This window comes from Pristis pectinata, chromosome 1 (genome assembly GCF_009764475.1).
Source record: "Pristis pectinata isolate sPriPec2 chromosome 1, sPriPec2.1.pri, whole genome shotgun sequence".
Taxonomy (NCBI): Eukaryota; Metazoa; Chordata; class Chondrichthyes; order Rhinopristiformes; family Pristidae; genus Pristis; species Pristis pectinata.
In genome coordinates this window covers 89615589-89631140 of record NC_067405.1, presented here as the reverse complement: position 1 = coordinate 89631140, position 15552 = coordinate 89615589, and the positions used below count along the sequence as shown (strand labels likewise).

Below are 15552 nucleotides of genomic sequence, written 5' to 3'. Positions count from 1 at the left end.
CCGTGCCATTGTGCCACCTGCCCTTCTCACTCTTTCCCTTGTCTGGTTCAGAGTGATAGTGTTCTGGCGAGAGGGAGACAGGCAGCCTCTCTTGCTCCTGTCCAAAGACAAAGCAGAAAATAGAAACTCATATTGCTGTGCAGAGATCACTTTCATGATGACGAGAGTGTCCACTGTAGATTATATCAAGGGGACATTGCTTGTGAGCTTACCTGGTACAGTTAACATTGTCCCTGCTTGTGAGGTGCTTTGGCCAATTCATAAGGAGGAAGAAGATGTCCTCCATGGGGTGAAGCACTAAGCTCATGAGGTCCACTTGTGTGGGTCTCTCTCTCTCTCTCTCTGTGCAGAGCACCTCCCTTCTGGATGTATTTCATGCAGAACTTCCACATCCTTCTCTGTAAACTGTGAAGCTCTTTCACTCTGCAGCCCCACTCTCCTCCACAACAGACAATAATATGTGCTGCAGGTTTCTGGCCAGTGTGGGGCACGTGCCTTTAAGAGATGACGGCCCTCTATAATCACTGGGGAGTTAAGTGTTCAGTTGAGCCTGGCCCCCATCGGGAACCATGCGGAACCTGGTTTAGCCTGGGTATGAACCACCCCTGACTCTACTTCAAATGCTTTTTTGACCTAATTGCTCTAATGTTGTGATGGTGCTAAATGTGAAGATGTTTTCATATACCGAAAGAAGAAATCCAATTCCCGGGTACAACGTGGTGAGAAACTTTGTTCTTGGGATGAGGGCATTGCCGGCAGGGTCAGTATTTACCGCTCTTTCCTGGTTAACCCTGCAAAGTCGATGGTCCTGAACCACTGCATCTCAAGGGCACTGTGCTGTCCGGTAGGAAATATCAGGTTCCTGATTGTTCAATAATAAAGGAACAGCGTTATGTATCCACATTGGAATTAGCACGTGAACTGAAAAGGTACACAGAATGTTGATGTTCTCATGTACCCTTCTCCCTTCTGGCTGAGCATGTTTCTGTGAAAATTGGTATATTCTTGTTGGTGTGTTTGCACTGTGTCATTCTGCAAACATCAAAATTCCCCTGAAGTCTTTGTGCAATTAACTCTAACTGGGAATTTGAATTGGTTTATTTCAATTAGATCATTTCAAAACATAAGTACATTGAGATAGAACAAGGGAAATGCAATAAGATATCCTGGATAAGTATCAGATCGTACCTGCTGGCAGACAGATAAAGTTATGATCTGCCCTCATCTGTAATGCTTCATTTCCAGTTATCTTTTGATGAACCAAACAGGCTGTTATCCTCACTACCACCCGCATTGTCTGTCCGTACCTCCAGTGTATGTCATGAACTATGATCTGAAGTAGGGATGTTGGCTGATGCTTACTCTTCCTTGCCCTTGAGATGCTGAGGAAATTGCAGAAGTACCCATCACTATCCTAATTGCTGGGCACTTTGAGCAAAGCTGCGTCGTGTAGTCCCAATGTGAACAGTAGAATCAGCAAAGGAGCTTTCAAGGGAGCCGACAGTTTCGTGTTAATAAGCTTTAATAAATTTCTACTTGTAAGTGAAAACAGTGCAGCTTTTGAAGCATCCTCTGTACAGAGATTACCAAGTAAAAGATACATAAATCAAAGTAGCCACCCAGTGTTAATATTGTACAGTGATTGTGACTTTTTTTTGCAAAACAATAATCAACCACCTGAACAAAAGCATAAATTTGCTTAGACTATTCATAGTAACATGAAAAATACATCAAGTTTGGGTTAAACCAATCACATTCCGCAAAACATCAACTGACGTCTGATTTGCTTTGACCAATCAGACTACAGCTCTGGTTCACTCCATCCTTGCACTCTGGACCCCCATCTCACATTCCGGACCAATGAGTGAGCCAGATGCCGATTCACGTTGGTCTCTGAACAATCAGGAGCCGGATTGTTGGAGGTTTACTGTATTTTTGGCTAAATTTGCAAATATTTCCAGAATATTAGAGTAGGCATCAAGCACTATATGTAGCACATTAGCACTCCAAAGGAAGGTGAACTCCAATTTCTTGGGACTGATTTATGTTACAAGAACAACGGCAACTTAATCCAACTACAACTTTAACAGCATTTAAGTAAACATGTTAGACATTCAGTAAACTCCACCAGTGACAAGATTCTTATAAACTGTAACAATGTTAATAACTATTAATTTAAAATGACTTCACAGTGTTTAAACTACCTAATACAGCTTTAAAGATTCTATTATTAGCATTCAGGATGAATATGAGACACATTCTTGTTCATTTTCAGCAGTTAATCCCCTCCCACCGACCCTCTAAGTTTAATATAAAAGTCACTTAAAGGCCAAAAGTACAAATGTAATAGAAATCGTGACGTTAAATTAAGAATGCCAACTCACTAGAATTGTTCTAAATTCAGAGCTATAAGCAAACAAACAGGGAAAAGACATCGGGTAATTAAAACAAAACTTTTCTCTTTTTTTATTGATTTTTGTTTTAATTGGTTGCAAAAATGTTGGAAGGGGGAAAGGAAGGCTATTTTTGTCAGTCAGGCAGCAAAGATTTCCTCCACCGCCGGAAGAAGCCAACGGTTCCAGAGATAATCATAACTTTTGCTAACTCAGAAAAGGACAACAGGGGCACCTCATGCAGGGTTGGGGAGGGTTGAATTGACAATTAAAGGGCCCATACTGTCACCTCGATGTCCTGCACGCAGCAACCCCCAGCCTTACATGTCAACGGCCAGCGTAAAGTGAGATAGTTCAGTGGAGCTCTCTTCACGAATTGCACCGTTTTGTTACAATTCCGTGCGATCTATCTGCAGCAATGTATATAAAAACTACAGAATTAGATCCAACCACACTTCACAAGCTTAGTTGAATGCAGTTCTGAACCTTATCTACCACGAAACATCGGCACTTACTTGCCATGATATATAAGGAAGCCATCTGGCCCATTAACTTCATGATAGCTCCCATCAGACCCATGCCCCTCTCCTTATTTCCCTGTAGTCCTGAAAGATATTCAGTTGCACATGTTCATCAATTCCCCTTTGATTCTTTTGCCCCTTACTACACCAAGACATCACGTACAGTGGCCAATTAATCTATCAGTACGTCTTTGGGATCTGGGAGGAAACCGGAGCACCCAGACGTAACCCATGTAGTCACGGTGAGAACGTGCAACTTTCTCAGCTCAGACAGTGCAACTCAGATAGTGCCTGAGGGCAGGATCGAACCCGGGATCCTGGGACTGTGAAGTAGCAGGGCTAATTGCTGCACCACCGTACCACCAAAACTGGTACAACAAACAATCTGCTGGAGGGTCTGATGCAGGGTTTCGACCCAAAGCGTCCACATTTCCTCCTCCTACCCCACCCCCACCCACCCACCGATGCTGCTCGACCCGCTGAGTTCCCCCACCAGGTTGTTGCTCCAGATTTCAGCGTCTGCAGTCTCTTGTGTTGCCAAAAATGGGTAATTGTGTTAACATTATTCTACCAGCACTCAATATCAGAAATCGTCTTGGAAAATGTAATACTGATTTCGAATTCGCCTTGCCAAGACTTCATAAAGAAGTATTTTAAGAGAAAACAACTTATTTTGGAATGACAGGGAGCTCTTACATCAGCGCTTACATAAGTGACCCCATTAAAACCTCCTGCAGAAACTACTTGGGATGGACATATTTTCTGAAGACTTTGTGGTGAACTTGGTGCTGTTTGATGTCAGGAATGACCTATTCAATCTGTATATACAACATTTCACATCTATAACTGTAATATTTAAGGAATTTCTATGCCATAACTTTGGCAATAACCAGGGACTTAGAGAAGACGTTGAGGAGAAAGGATGAAAGAAGGGTCATTGGTAAGAAGGATTGTGTGAAAGAAAGATCAAGGAACAGAACGGTGAGTTTGTGGAGGGGAGGAGAGCACGGGGGGGGGGAGGAGTGGCAGAGTGGGGGAAGGTGAGGATGGGGAGCATGAATGTGGGAGAAAGGGAGAAGAGAAAAGGTGAAAGATAGGGCAGTGGAGCATGGATGTTGGGAATCAGGAAAGGGGTCGAAAGGAAGGAGATGGGGAGAGGTGTTAAGGAGAGCATAGGGAGGGGTTGTTGAGGAGGATTGCAGAGACAGTGGGAGGAAAAGTAGGAGAGAGAGTATGATGGAATACTGGGGCAAGAGAGGATAACAGGCTTTGTTTATGCCAGCATTCAAACTATTGATGGCCACTGTTGCTATATGGATTGCACTTTTGTTTAAGTGACCTCATTGTTTCAAAATGACATGCGAAGGTATTACCAGAAATGTCAGATGATCCAGTTCAAACACTTTGGATAGAAATTCTTTGCAAATGATCCAAATTCTTTGTTCTGCGAGAACCCTCAATCAGAGCCTTCCAGTTTCGATTTCCGGCTCCAATATTGTATCTGGAACGCTGGATTAGAAGAGATTAGTATTTGCTCTTTAAGCGATCTCTTGAACTGCTGAATGACCCATTTCAACGCATTGTTCATGTCCTCCAATTCCTCTAGAAAACTGACGCGTTCTCGAAGCAGCAAGGCCTGAGCAACACCGTGAAAATCAGATTGAGACACAAGAGACTGCAGATGCTGGAATCTGGAACAACACACAAAGCGCTGGAGGAACTCAGCGGGACAGGCAGAATCTATGGAGGGAAATAAACAGTCGACGTTTCAGGTCGCGACCCTTCATCTGGACTCTGGAAAATAAAATTGTCCTTCCCCTCGACACATTGCCCTCTGGCGGGAGATGTTGCTGTGCAATGTGAAGTGACCATTTTTATGTTAGTTCAACTTTTACTGGGACTTTTGTCAAAGGGAGATGAAACAAGCACTCATTTACAAAGCCTCTGATGTTGAGTAAAATAGTTCCCATGGGCTCATTTCCCATTTCAAGATAAAGGGAATCTTCTTCCAAAAATCAGAAAATATTCAAAACAAGGCTCTAGGTAACTCTAAGCAAGTTACACCTTTTGTTTCAGAGAAAATAAAATGCTTGTTTCGGTTCCTGACCCGATTATCTCAAAACATTTCCTCCGTGTCTTCATTTCACATGCGTTCATAAGTGCTTTTATCAAAAATGATTCAGATATAAGTGTTTGCCACAGGCAGCCAAGGGTCCGCCAACTGCATCTGAATGCAAAATCCAGAGACATGCACCACACAATGACTTTAAGACCACTATTTCAAAATTGGTATCTGTAAATGGGAAGTGAATTGGATTAGGTACAGTGCTATGAATGTAGGGCTGTAATTTCAGTCTGTATTAGTAACTCATCAAGCTTCTCCCAAACATGTGGGATTCAGGTGTTCGATCCCCAGCTCTTGCCCTGTCTCTGGGGAGATTGCTACAGACGTCGGATTGTTGAGACTGTCACTTTGAACCACAGTCGCCGCAGGGATTTGAACTGCTCCTCTCCACTGTGTGAGATTACTTGTGTGGCGATTAATCTAGTGTGCCATATACATCGAGGAGATTTGCAGGAAAAAATCTCAGAAGCGCCAGCAAGCGATGACCTCAAGGCCCATCATGTTCTCAGCAGCAAAACAAACATGAACAGGGCGACAGTCTTCTGACTGGGGATCTAATGGCCTTTCAATCTATTTTGAGGATTGACAGGAGGCCGCTACTTTACAATCTGGATGCAGTGGCCAATGGAAATGGTGTCTTTGACTTCTTCTATATTCTGACCGAACTCGGCTAATCCATGCAACGTTGCACACATGGGTGGTTTCTACACGGGGGTGATGCTGAGGTCTTCAGACAATGAAAGACCTGAGTCGCGATCTCTCGTCACCTTCTCTGGGTTGCTGAGGCAGTGCATCTCTTTATTCAGAGGCAGGGTCTTCTGCCTGGGACCATCCTCATCGCTGGCGTCCATTGAGATCCGCTCCCCGTCAGCGTCGCAGCCCAGACTGTCGTAAGCATAGTTTATGTTTCCGCACGGGAAACTCTGCAGCTTGGCCAGCGCCAGCCCGCCTATCTCCAGAGGTGGGTAGTGACCGACAGGGGAAGGCGACTCCCGTGAGCTGGGCGGGGAGCTGCCGTTGCAATCCAACCCCGAGTCCTCATGGTCGGGCGTGGCCGGGGGCTTCCCGTCCTCCGCCGCTCTGCTGAAGCTCTCGGAGATCCAGGAACCGTAAGTGGGGTTCCACAAGGTTTTGGAGTGGTTCTGCGGCCTCTGCCCTCGCTGAGGCTTAGCGTCGGGGCGGGGGTCGGCCTCGGGATCTGGGCAAAGCCAACCGCGGCCAAAGGAGCCCGCTGGAAGGCCGGTCTCCACGTTGCCGCCAAAGCTGTCCCTCTTCGATAGCTCCCAAAGACGCTGAAGCTTTGGCCTGGAGTGCAGAAACTCGGGCACCTGACAGGTGATTTGAGGCGCAAGGTTTGTGCTGACCCTCAGGGGTGTCAGGCCGCTGGAGCTATCAGGACGCATCAATGTACCTCCTCCTTCTTCGCAGCAAGGGCCATTCTCAACAGGGAGGAGTGTATTCACAATGTCCGGATCCTAAATCAAACACACAATGCAAAACCTTCAATACATCTTTTAAACTCCATTCTCCCCCTTCTGAAAATACCTACCTATACTCACCCACCTTCCAGAAGAAATATTAAATCCAGGTCTCCAAGCCATGTGAACTAACAGGCACTGTTACTGCCACTGACTTTCATTCATTGACTCCCTTAAGGTTAACTTGCATGTTCAGTCGGTAGTAAGGAAGGCAAATGCAATATTAGCATTCATTTTCAGAGGACTGGAGTATAAAAGCAAGGATGTACTGTTGAGGCTTTATAAGGCATTGGTCAGACCACATTTAGAATATTGTGAGCAATTTTGGGTCCCGTATCTAAGGAAGGATGTGCTGGCTCTGGAGAGGGTCAAGAGGAGGTTCACAAGAATGATCCCAGAAATGAAAGGTTTAAGGTATGAGGAATGTTTGATGTCTCTGGGCCTGTACTCTATGGAGTTCTGAAAAATGAGGGGGGATCTCATTACCGGATACTGAAACGCCTGGATAGAGTGGTCGTGGAGAGGATGTTTTCATTAATAGCATTAGTAGTTTAAGATCCGAGGGCACAGCCTCAGAATAAAGGGGCATCCCATAAAACTGGGATGAAGAATTTCTTCAGCCAGAGGGTGGTGAATCTGTGGAATTCATTGCCACAGAGGGCTGTGGAACCCAAGTCATTGGGTGTATTTAAGGCAGAGATTGATAGGTTCTTGATCGGTAAGGGGGGTGAAGGGTTACGGGGAGAAGGCAGGAGAATGGGCTCGAAGTCATAAAGTAAATGTTGCAGGGAAGGACTGATCAAGTCAGCACCATTGAGTCACTCGATATGAGCTACCAGAATACTGCTCTTCTTTTGGGATGCCTGGGCCCCAATAATTGTTAATCTTATCCAGAAAGCAAACTGCTGCAGATGCTGGCAATATGAAGTAAAAACAGAGAATGATGGAAATACTGTGGAGAGAGAAACAGAGCATTTCAGATCGATGACCTTTCGTAACAACCCTTCACCCACTGGAAGGCCATTGCGTTGAATCCCTTTCCCTCCCCACTGATGCTGCCTGACACACTTGAATATTTTCTGTTCTACTTTCTATCCAGGACTCTCCCTCGGTCCTGTAAGGTCAACCAACCTCTGCCTTCCTACCCTGTAGATTTTAAGAATTTCTTGTTCTAAATGAAACTCCATTCTTCATTAAGATGCCCAGTCTATGGTTATTTCAACCAGTATCCAGCTGGATCACAGTCCCCTATTCCAGGAAAGATGTTGAGGCTTTAGAGAGGGTGCAGAGGAGGTTTACTAGGATGCTGCCTGGATTAAAGGGCTTGTGCTATCAGGAGAGGCTGGACAAACTTGGGCTCTTTTCTCTGGAGTGGTGGAGGCTGAGGGGTGATCTGTTGGAAGTGTATAAAATTATGAGGGGCATAGATAGGGTGGACAAGCAATATCTTTTTCCCATTATTCAGTGATCCAATACCAGAGGGCATGCATTTGTGAGAGGGGGTAGGTTCAGAACAGACGTGAGTGGTACGTTTTTTACTCAGAGGGTGGTGAATGCCTGGAATACGTTGCCTGATAGGGGTGGTGGAGGCAAATTCATTGGTGGCTTTTAAGAGGGGCTTGGATGGGCACATGAATGAGAGGAAAATGGAGGGATATGGGCATTCTGTAGGTAGGAGGGATTAGCTATATCGGCACAACGTTGTGGGCTGAAGGGCCTGTTCTGTGCTCTACTGTTCTATGATCTGTGTATGTTCTATGTAAAGAACCCTCATAATTCAGTCTCAGATTCATTTTGGCTAACTCCTTTTACTTTTGGATTTGCTGTCTTTGGAACAAATGTTTTTTTGATTGCTCATAAAGAATATTACATCCTTACTCATCAACCAGGTCACAGAATAAGAGCCTAATGTTTATATTACCGTTAAATTTAATAATTTCTTTCTGTAAGCAAAGTTCATGTCTCTTCATCAAAATGATCCCCAGTGCTCTTTAACCACCTGTTTCCACGGAGCCTAGTTCAAGGCTGGCTATTCTTAGTTAGATGGCTGCAGCCGGGATCAGTGTGTTGAAGAAGAGCCTGTTATATATCCTTGCAAAAGAGAAGTTAGATGGCTGCTTGAAAAAGAGATGGGGCAATCGGTGCATTCCCTTGATGGGTTTGATATTTAACATTAATACAAAGTGTTACCGATCAGGTTGCTATTTGGTGAATGTCCCTTTAAGACATAGTACAGTAGAGTAGTGTGTGTGTGTGGGGTGTCATCACAACAGCAAGAAGGTAACAACGTGCTGACGTTTTTTGCTCAGTGAATCAGAAAGAAAGAGAGGGAGAGAGAGACACTGACTGCTGCTCTCTGTATCGATGGATGAAGAACAATAACTGTGTCTGTCACTACAATCCACCTATGGATTTTTGGAGCAATCCAGTGGAGTCCACTTTGTCGTTAACCTGTAGAGGGAAACAGGTATTTCTGTGGGCGGCCACGTCTCGAATGCCTTTCGGGGTGGCAGATACTTCGGAACAAAGCACTGGAGATCATCAGTGATTGAGGTGTCGTATGGGCTCCATCATGGAACATTTGGATTTCGTAATTTCTCTCTATTCTCTCTTTACATTTTCTCTTCAGTCAGCAGTGGTTTTGCAAAAGCCTTTGCTCATGTTTCACCTTATCACTTGCTGAACTGAACTTTGAGAACTGTTCCTGGACTTGGAGTTTGGGAATTTGCCACACACACATTTCGAGTTTAGTTTTGGGGTTAATGTTTAATTTCTAACATTTCTACTTCTCTTATTATCATAAGTAGTTATTAATAAAATAGTTTTTAACACTTGTACATGACTCGGTGTGTTTCTTTTGTTGCTGGTACGTAACAAAAGCAACTGTGATCTAAAACTGGTGGCCAGCAAAGAGCTTTGTCAGTGTGGTTCCTGTTGTAATGTAAGAATTATGGCAGTCATTTCCCACACAGCTGCCTCCTCTCCTCCTGCCAATGTTTATTCTAAAGTCTCTACTGAATTCATACCAAGCTTCTTACCTGGGTACAGTAGTTAATTCTTTCCAAGATAGTGGAGAAGTCTGGCCGATGTTCAGGTGTATGCTGCCAGCACTGGGTCATGATACGATATCTAAAGGAAGGTTACCAGATAAGTTCATCCAACCTGCATTCTTTCCACAATACTTTTCACAATCTTGGGACAACTTGGTTTACAGACAATGAAGTACTTTTGAAGTGCAGTCTCTATTGAATACAAGAGTATAGATGTCTTACTGCAATTATATTGGGCTCCAGGGGAGACCACATCTGGAGTATTGGGTACAGTTTGGGTCTCCTTACCTAGAATGCACGCTGCAGAGGGAGTACAATGAAGATTCCTCATAGTTCCAAGGATGCTGGTTTTGTCACACTAGGAGAAGTTGAGTAGACTGGGCAAGTATTCTCTCAAGTTTAGAAAAATGAGAAATGACCTCATTGAAACTTGCAATATTCTTACAGGCGCCATCAAGCTGGGTGCAGGGAGGATGTTTCCCTTGGCTGAGGAATCTAGGGTGTCACATTTACAGAAAAAAGACTGGGATAAGGAGAAATTTCTTCAAAAAAACCCTAGAAGGTAGTGAATCTTTGGAATTCTCAACCCTGGAGGGTTGTGGAGCCTCTTTCAATGAGATCATTCAAAACATTGATGGATAGACAGAAGGATATTAAAGGAATCAAAGCATACAGGGACAGTGCATGAAAACGGTGTTGAGGCAGAAGGTCAACCATGATCTTGATGAATGGTGGAGCAGGCTTGAATGGCTGGATGACCTAAAGCTCCTAATTTTTATAATGTAGAAAACACAGCAAACAAGTCGAACATTATGACCTCCCACACACATCAACGTGATAAAGATCAGATAATCAGATTCAGTGATAATAGCAGAGAGGTGAAACTTGGCCAGAACATCTTGGGGAAGTCTGTTCATTTTTGTTTTGTGCCAGTAGCTCATTTAGTCCACTAGAAGTCTTAGATAAGACTTTAGTTTACATTTCATCCAAACGATAACACCTCTTAGTATGAAATGTCAGGATTGATTATGTGCACATCAATGAAATCCATTATCTGTGGACTCTGAGGAGATGGTGTGGCCAATGAAACAAGGCTAATACTGCATTTGTTGTGCTTTTCTGCCCTTGTCTCCAGTTTCTTGATGTTTCTATTCATGTTGCCAATGCAAGCACCTCACCTTAAGTGATCATTTTTCACCCGTAAGTGTATGTATGATCCTCTGGAGAACATCATAATCCGGCCTCTGCAGAATTCCACAGAGGTTACTGGGCTATAATGAAAAGGGGGAATCAGAACTGAAATTCCTTGTTTTTAGTTATTGAAGGTTACAAATGGCACCCTTAACATTTCCATATATTTCCATATTTATTTATGACATAGAAGGAAGCCATACAGGCCTTTGAGTCCACATCAGCTCATAGACCAATTTGGTTCCTCCACTAATTTTTCCTGTTGCCTATTCTCCTCATATTCTCATCAGTTTCCCTCCAGGTTCTACCACCATCTCCACTAGGGGAAATTTACATTGGCCAATTAACCTACCAACCCACACTTCCTTCGGGACATGGGAAGAAACCGGAGCACCAGGAGGAAATCAACGTGGGCACAGAGAGAACGTGCAAATTGCACAGTGAAGCCCCATAGGTTAGGATCTAACACAGGTTGCTGGGGTTGTAGGGCAGCAGCTCTACAATGTGTACTACTGTGCTGCCCTATATTGACTCTGAGGTCAGTTAAGTTGGGTTAATACCTCCCTTTCTATCTTGACATTGCTCGCAGTGAGTTGGAAGTGCTAGGCCAATTAACATCATTGGCATCGGTGCCAGCATGTGGAAGCACAGGGTACGGGTCACACTCTGACAGCAGAGAGCAAGGGGTTCAGGTTCCAGCTGTATTTAGAAGGGGAAGAGAGTCTTGCACACAAGAAGGGTGAGGGAAGAGACTGCAACAGGCCCAGGAGTTCCAGACAGTTTGGGAGGGGAATTTACGAGTAGGATGTGGATCTCATACGGAAGATTTTTGGGAGATTGTGGTGGTCCCCTAGTGGGGTTGTGCTGTGGAGTACATGACAGCAGGGGTGGGTAGCATCGGTAGAATTTGCTGGGATCTAGCTGGTTTAGTGAGATTCAGGATGCGGTGATCTAAACTGATTCAGCTGCTTGGAGTCATCTCTTCCACAGTCCCATTTGCCAATCTCTTACCCAGTCTCCTTTGTTCTCGCAACAAATGAGAACCATAGGGTCATAGAGTTATGCAGCACAGAAACAGATTCTTCGGCCCAACTCGTCCATGCCAACCAAGGCACCTCCCTAAGCTAGTCCCATTTGCCTGTGTTTGGTTCATATCTCTCTAAACTTTCCTGTCCCATGTATCTATCCAAATGTCTTTTAAATGCTGTAATTGTACCCACCTCTACCACCTCCTCCAGCAGCTTGTTCCACCCTCTGCGTGAAAACTTTCCCCTCAGGTCCCCTTTAAATCTTCCCCCTCTCACCTTAAAACTATGCCCCTTAGTTTTAGACTCCCCCACCCTGGAAGAAAGACTGTGACCATCCACCTTATCTATGCCTCTATAAAGTCACGCCTCAGCCTCCTTCGCTCCACGGAAAAGAGTCCCAGCCTATCCAGTCTCTCCTTATAACTCAAACCCTCTAGTCTCTTCATCAGCTTTTCATTGTCATTACACTTCCATCTTCAAACGCACAGGAAATGTTGTGCTTTAGTGTTTGTACTGCAAGTCATGGTCATGGGCTTAGTTAATGGTTTCCTGTTATGCAATCCATATTCATATTTCCGTATGACTTAGGAAGAGGTTGTTATGCCCATCAAGTCTGTGTCTGCTCACACACCAATAGTTTTCTCTGTGACCTATTTCTCCCACAATCCATAACTGCCCCCAGATTCTACCAGCCGCCTAGACAAGGGGCAAATTATAGTGACTAAATAATCTGGCATCGAGCAGCAGCACACAACACCAATTTATGGACCAGTGGGTCATTACTTACTTATAGAGTTTCATGAATATTGGTTTATATATTAGAGTATTACTATCTCTACATCTATTGGTGTTAATAATTGACAATCTGTATGTAGTAGTTTATTAATCATTATGAAATGGAGCCCCCATGTACAAATTTCTTGCCATTTTTCTTACAATACAATAATGACTTTAATACACTTTACTAGCTGCAAAAATCAGAGGGGGTGAAAGTTGCTCTGTAAATGCAATTTCTTCACGCTTGCATTTATGATATTGATCCATAATCATTCTGTATTAAACAATTATCGATCTTTATTCAGCAACGTTCCTAATCACATTTCATCCATGTGCTGATGCAGTGTTTAACGGCCAGGTTGATCCTGGATTTAGTCATTTTATATTTCTGATTACTGTTTAATTCACTCCTTTCAGTAACATTTTTCGATTACTGATTGGTAATGTTACTGTACATAATGTTGGAAACCATCCCAATATGTCATCGCCCTGCTTCCCTGAGATTACTTACACAGGTCCTGGACAGTTCTTAGGGGGATCCATTCTTCCACCACTTGTCACAAACTCCAAGACTTCCTGATTGCTCTTGCAGGGATACGGCATGTATCCAAGTGATAAAATCTCCCATAGCAACACTCCGAATGACCTACAGGGACATTCAAAAGCAAAAAAAAAACTTGTAATTTTATAACATGACTCAATGTGCCTTACAACCAATTCATTTGAATTTAATTCGTAGTGACACATAATATGGATTATATCATATGATTCATATTAAAAATGTCACTGCATATTAATATGTAGTGAAATATGAAATACAATGCTGGGAATACTCAGCAAGTCAGGCAGCATCTGTGGAAAGAGGAAAAAGAACTAACATTTCAGGTTGAAGTTAACTCTGTTTCTTTTTCCGAGGCCCTGTCTGACCTGCTGAGTGTCACCAGCATTTTGTATTTTTAATTTCAATTTATTGCAAAATATGAAACCCATCACAGGTAACCTCCTTGTCGGTGGAATACTAAACATGATCCACCAGGGTGGATTTACCTCCTTTCAACTATTTCTCATGGAATCCTTTAAAGCACTTGAGAGGAAACTTGGGGCGGTCTTTGGTTTAACTTTTCATTCAAAAGACGGTACCTCCAATATTGTAACGTTCTTCAGTACTGCAGTGGAATGTTTTCCTGGGTAATATACTCGAGGCTTTGAAGAGGGACTTTCAACTATAAGCAGCTGTCTTACTGAATCAAAATGCAGCTGACCTGAATTTTATTCTGTGGTGTTGCCCTGCAGAATTTGGTTGCAAGGTTTAAGTGAGGTTCTGCCCGTAGGTAGCCTCTGTGACAGGATGGAGGTGTCTCAGGTGGCAAGGCTACCCCACAAGCTTGAAGCCGACAAGAACAGTTGGACCTTTTGGGTGAATGAGTGAAATCATGGGGAGGTTGGAGGGTTGTCAGTTTGCAAAAAGTTCAAGTACAGAGAGAGAATTCAGCACCTCATCTATCAATGAGAACTAGACCTCCTCCTGGTTGGGGCATGCATTACTTCATAAAAGAGGGGAATATCTCGAAATATGCAGAGTGGTCTCCTCTGGTCTCCAACTGTCTCAATTGCCTTCAGGTAATGTTGAGGGCTTATCAGCGAAATTCTCCAGGTTCCCCCTCTAATTAACCTGTGATTTTTGTCTGGACTTTCACTGCTTTTCAGGAGATCAACAATAGCTTTTTTGCCACTGCCATCAGGTTCTTGAACCGAACTGAAAGACTCTAATTCTACCTTGAACTACTTCTCTCAACTTGCACTAATGTCGTTATGTCTATTTTTGTTTATCTTGTTGTGTAAGTTATGTATAATGTATGTTAATTTAATTTTATGTAATTTATGTTTGTCATGGTGTAGTGTACTGTGCTGCTGCTGCAAAAAGCTAATTTTTATGGTGTTTATTACCCTGGGTGTGTATGCCCACAACAATAAACTTAAACTTGACTTGAGATCACATGGATTGCAATGGGGCAGTGAGTCTATACACTCTGATGCATATTAATATTGCAGTTGTGTTGGACAGATTGGAGAAACCAATTTAACATTTTGGGCCAGTGACCAGCTCTGATGAAGGTCATTGATCTGAAACATTGACTCCATTTCTCTGCTCATAGGTGCCACCTGACCTGCCATGTATCTTCAATATTTTCTGCTCCCTTCAATTCTTTTGATCACCAAATATGTTCCTCTATTAAGCGTACAGGAGCATTTCATTGGAGTAAAGTTGCTGATCTAGAATAAATGACTGCATCTGTCTAATTATTGGGTGCCTGTCCCATTTCCCCTGCCTAGAAATTTGACTACATCCAACAAAGCACAAGCAGTGGGCAGGATTGGCTGTAAACAAGCTTGTTGACATGGTGTAGGGACCATGTTAAGTTGTTGCAGACAATTCATTATAATGAGAGAGGTCAGCATTCAGTAGGGCTGCTATTGGTTTTTCCACTTGTTTTGGTAGGTGTAGGAACTTGTGGATGTCTGCCCTCACTGGAAGGCACCTTTAGCTCTTTAGGGGTGGAAGGTTTCCATAAAGTGAGAACATACACCAGTTCTGCCAGAGAGGGTTAGATGCTGACTTCAAGGCACAACCTGCCATGAGCTTCCAGTGTTACAAAAGTCTGCTGCATTACCACGTGTCTGTCTTTGAAGTGAAGATTCCTTCTCGGAAAGCTTCTGGAGGCATCCACTTGACTGGTAGCATTGCACGCCCACCTTTCCTGTAGTAACTCGCTCTGGAGAGAGAGACAGAGAGAGAGAGAGAGAGAGAGAGAGAGAGAGAGAGAGAGATTCAGATCAGGATTACGCAAGGAGAATCTTGGAATTAAGCTGAGCTTTGGGAATGAACTGCTTCCTACAACAATAATCACAGGCAGTTCTGCAGCAGATTTAACGATAAAACATCCTGAGGTCCTTCACAAGTTCATTATCAAACAAGATTTGACTCTTA

At 43.6% G+C, this 15552-nt stretch overlaps 1 protein-coding gene across 3 annotated transcripts in view; it reads right to left on the bottom strand.

The window, feature by feature from the left end:
• Nucleotides 1-1525: 1525 nt before the first annotated feature.
• The window catches only part of ltk (leukocyte receptor tyrosine kinase), a 137936-nt gene continuing 123909 nt past the window's right edge, over nt 1526-15552 (bottom strand). For all 3 annotated transcript variants that reach the window (XM_052022499.1, XM_052022489.1, XM_052022508.1), the window contains 4 exons: nt 15236-15337; nt 13075-13209; nt 9556-9646; nt 1526-6514 (listed from right to left, as the gene is read on the bottom strand). In XM_052022499.1, coding sequence (XP_051878459.1) covers nt 5744-6514; nt 9556-9646; nt 13075-13209; nt 15236-15337 — 1099 coding nt within the window. In that variant the 3' untranslated portion in view covers nt 1526-5743. The remainder of the gene's footprint in view (nt 6515-9555; nt 9647-13074; nt 13210-15235; nt 15338-15552) is intronic.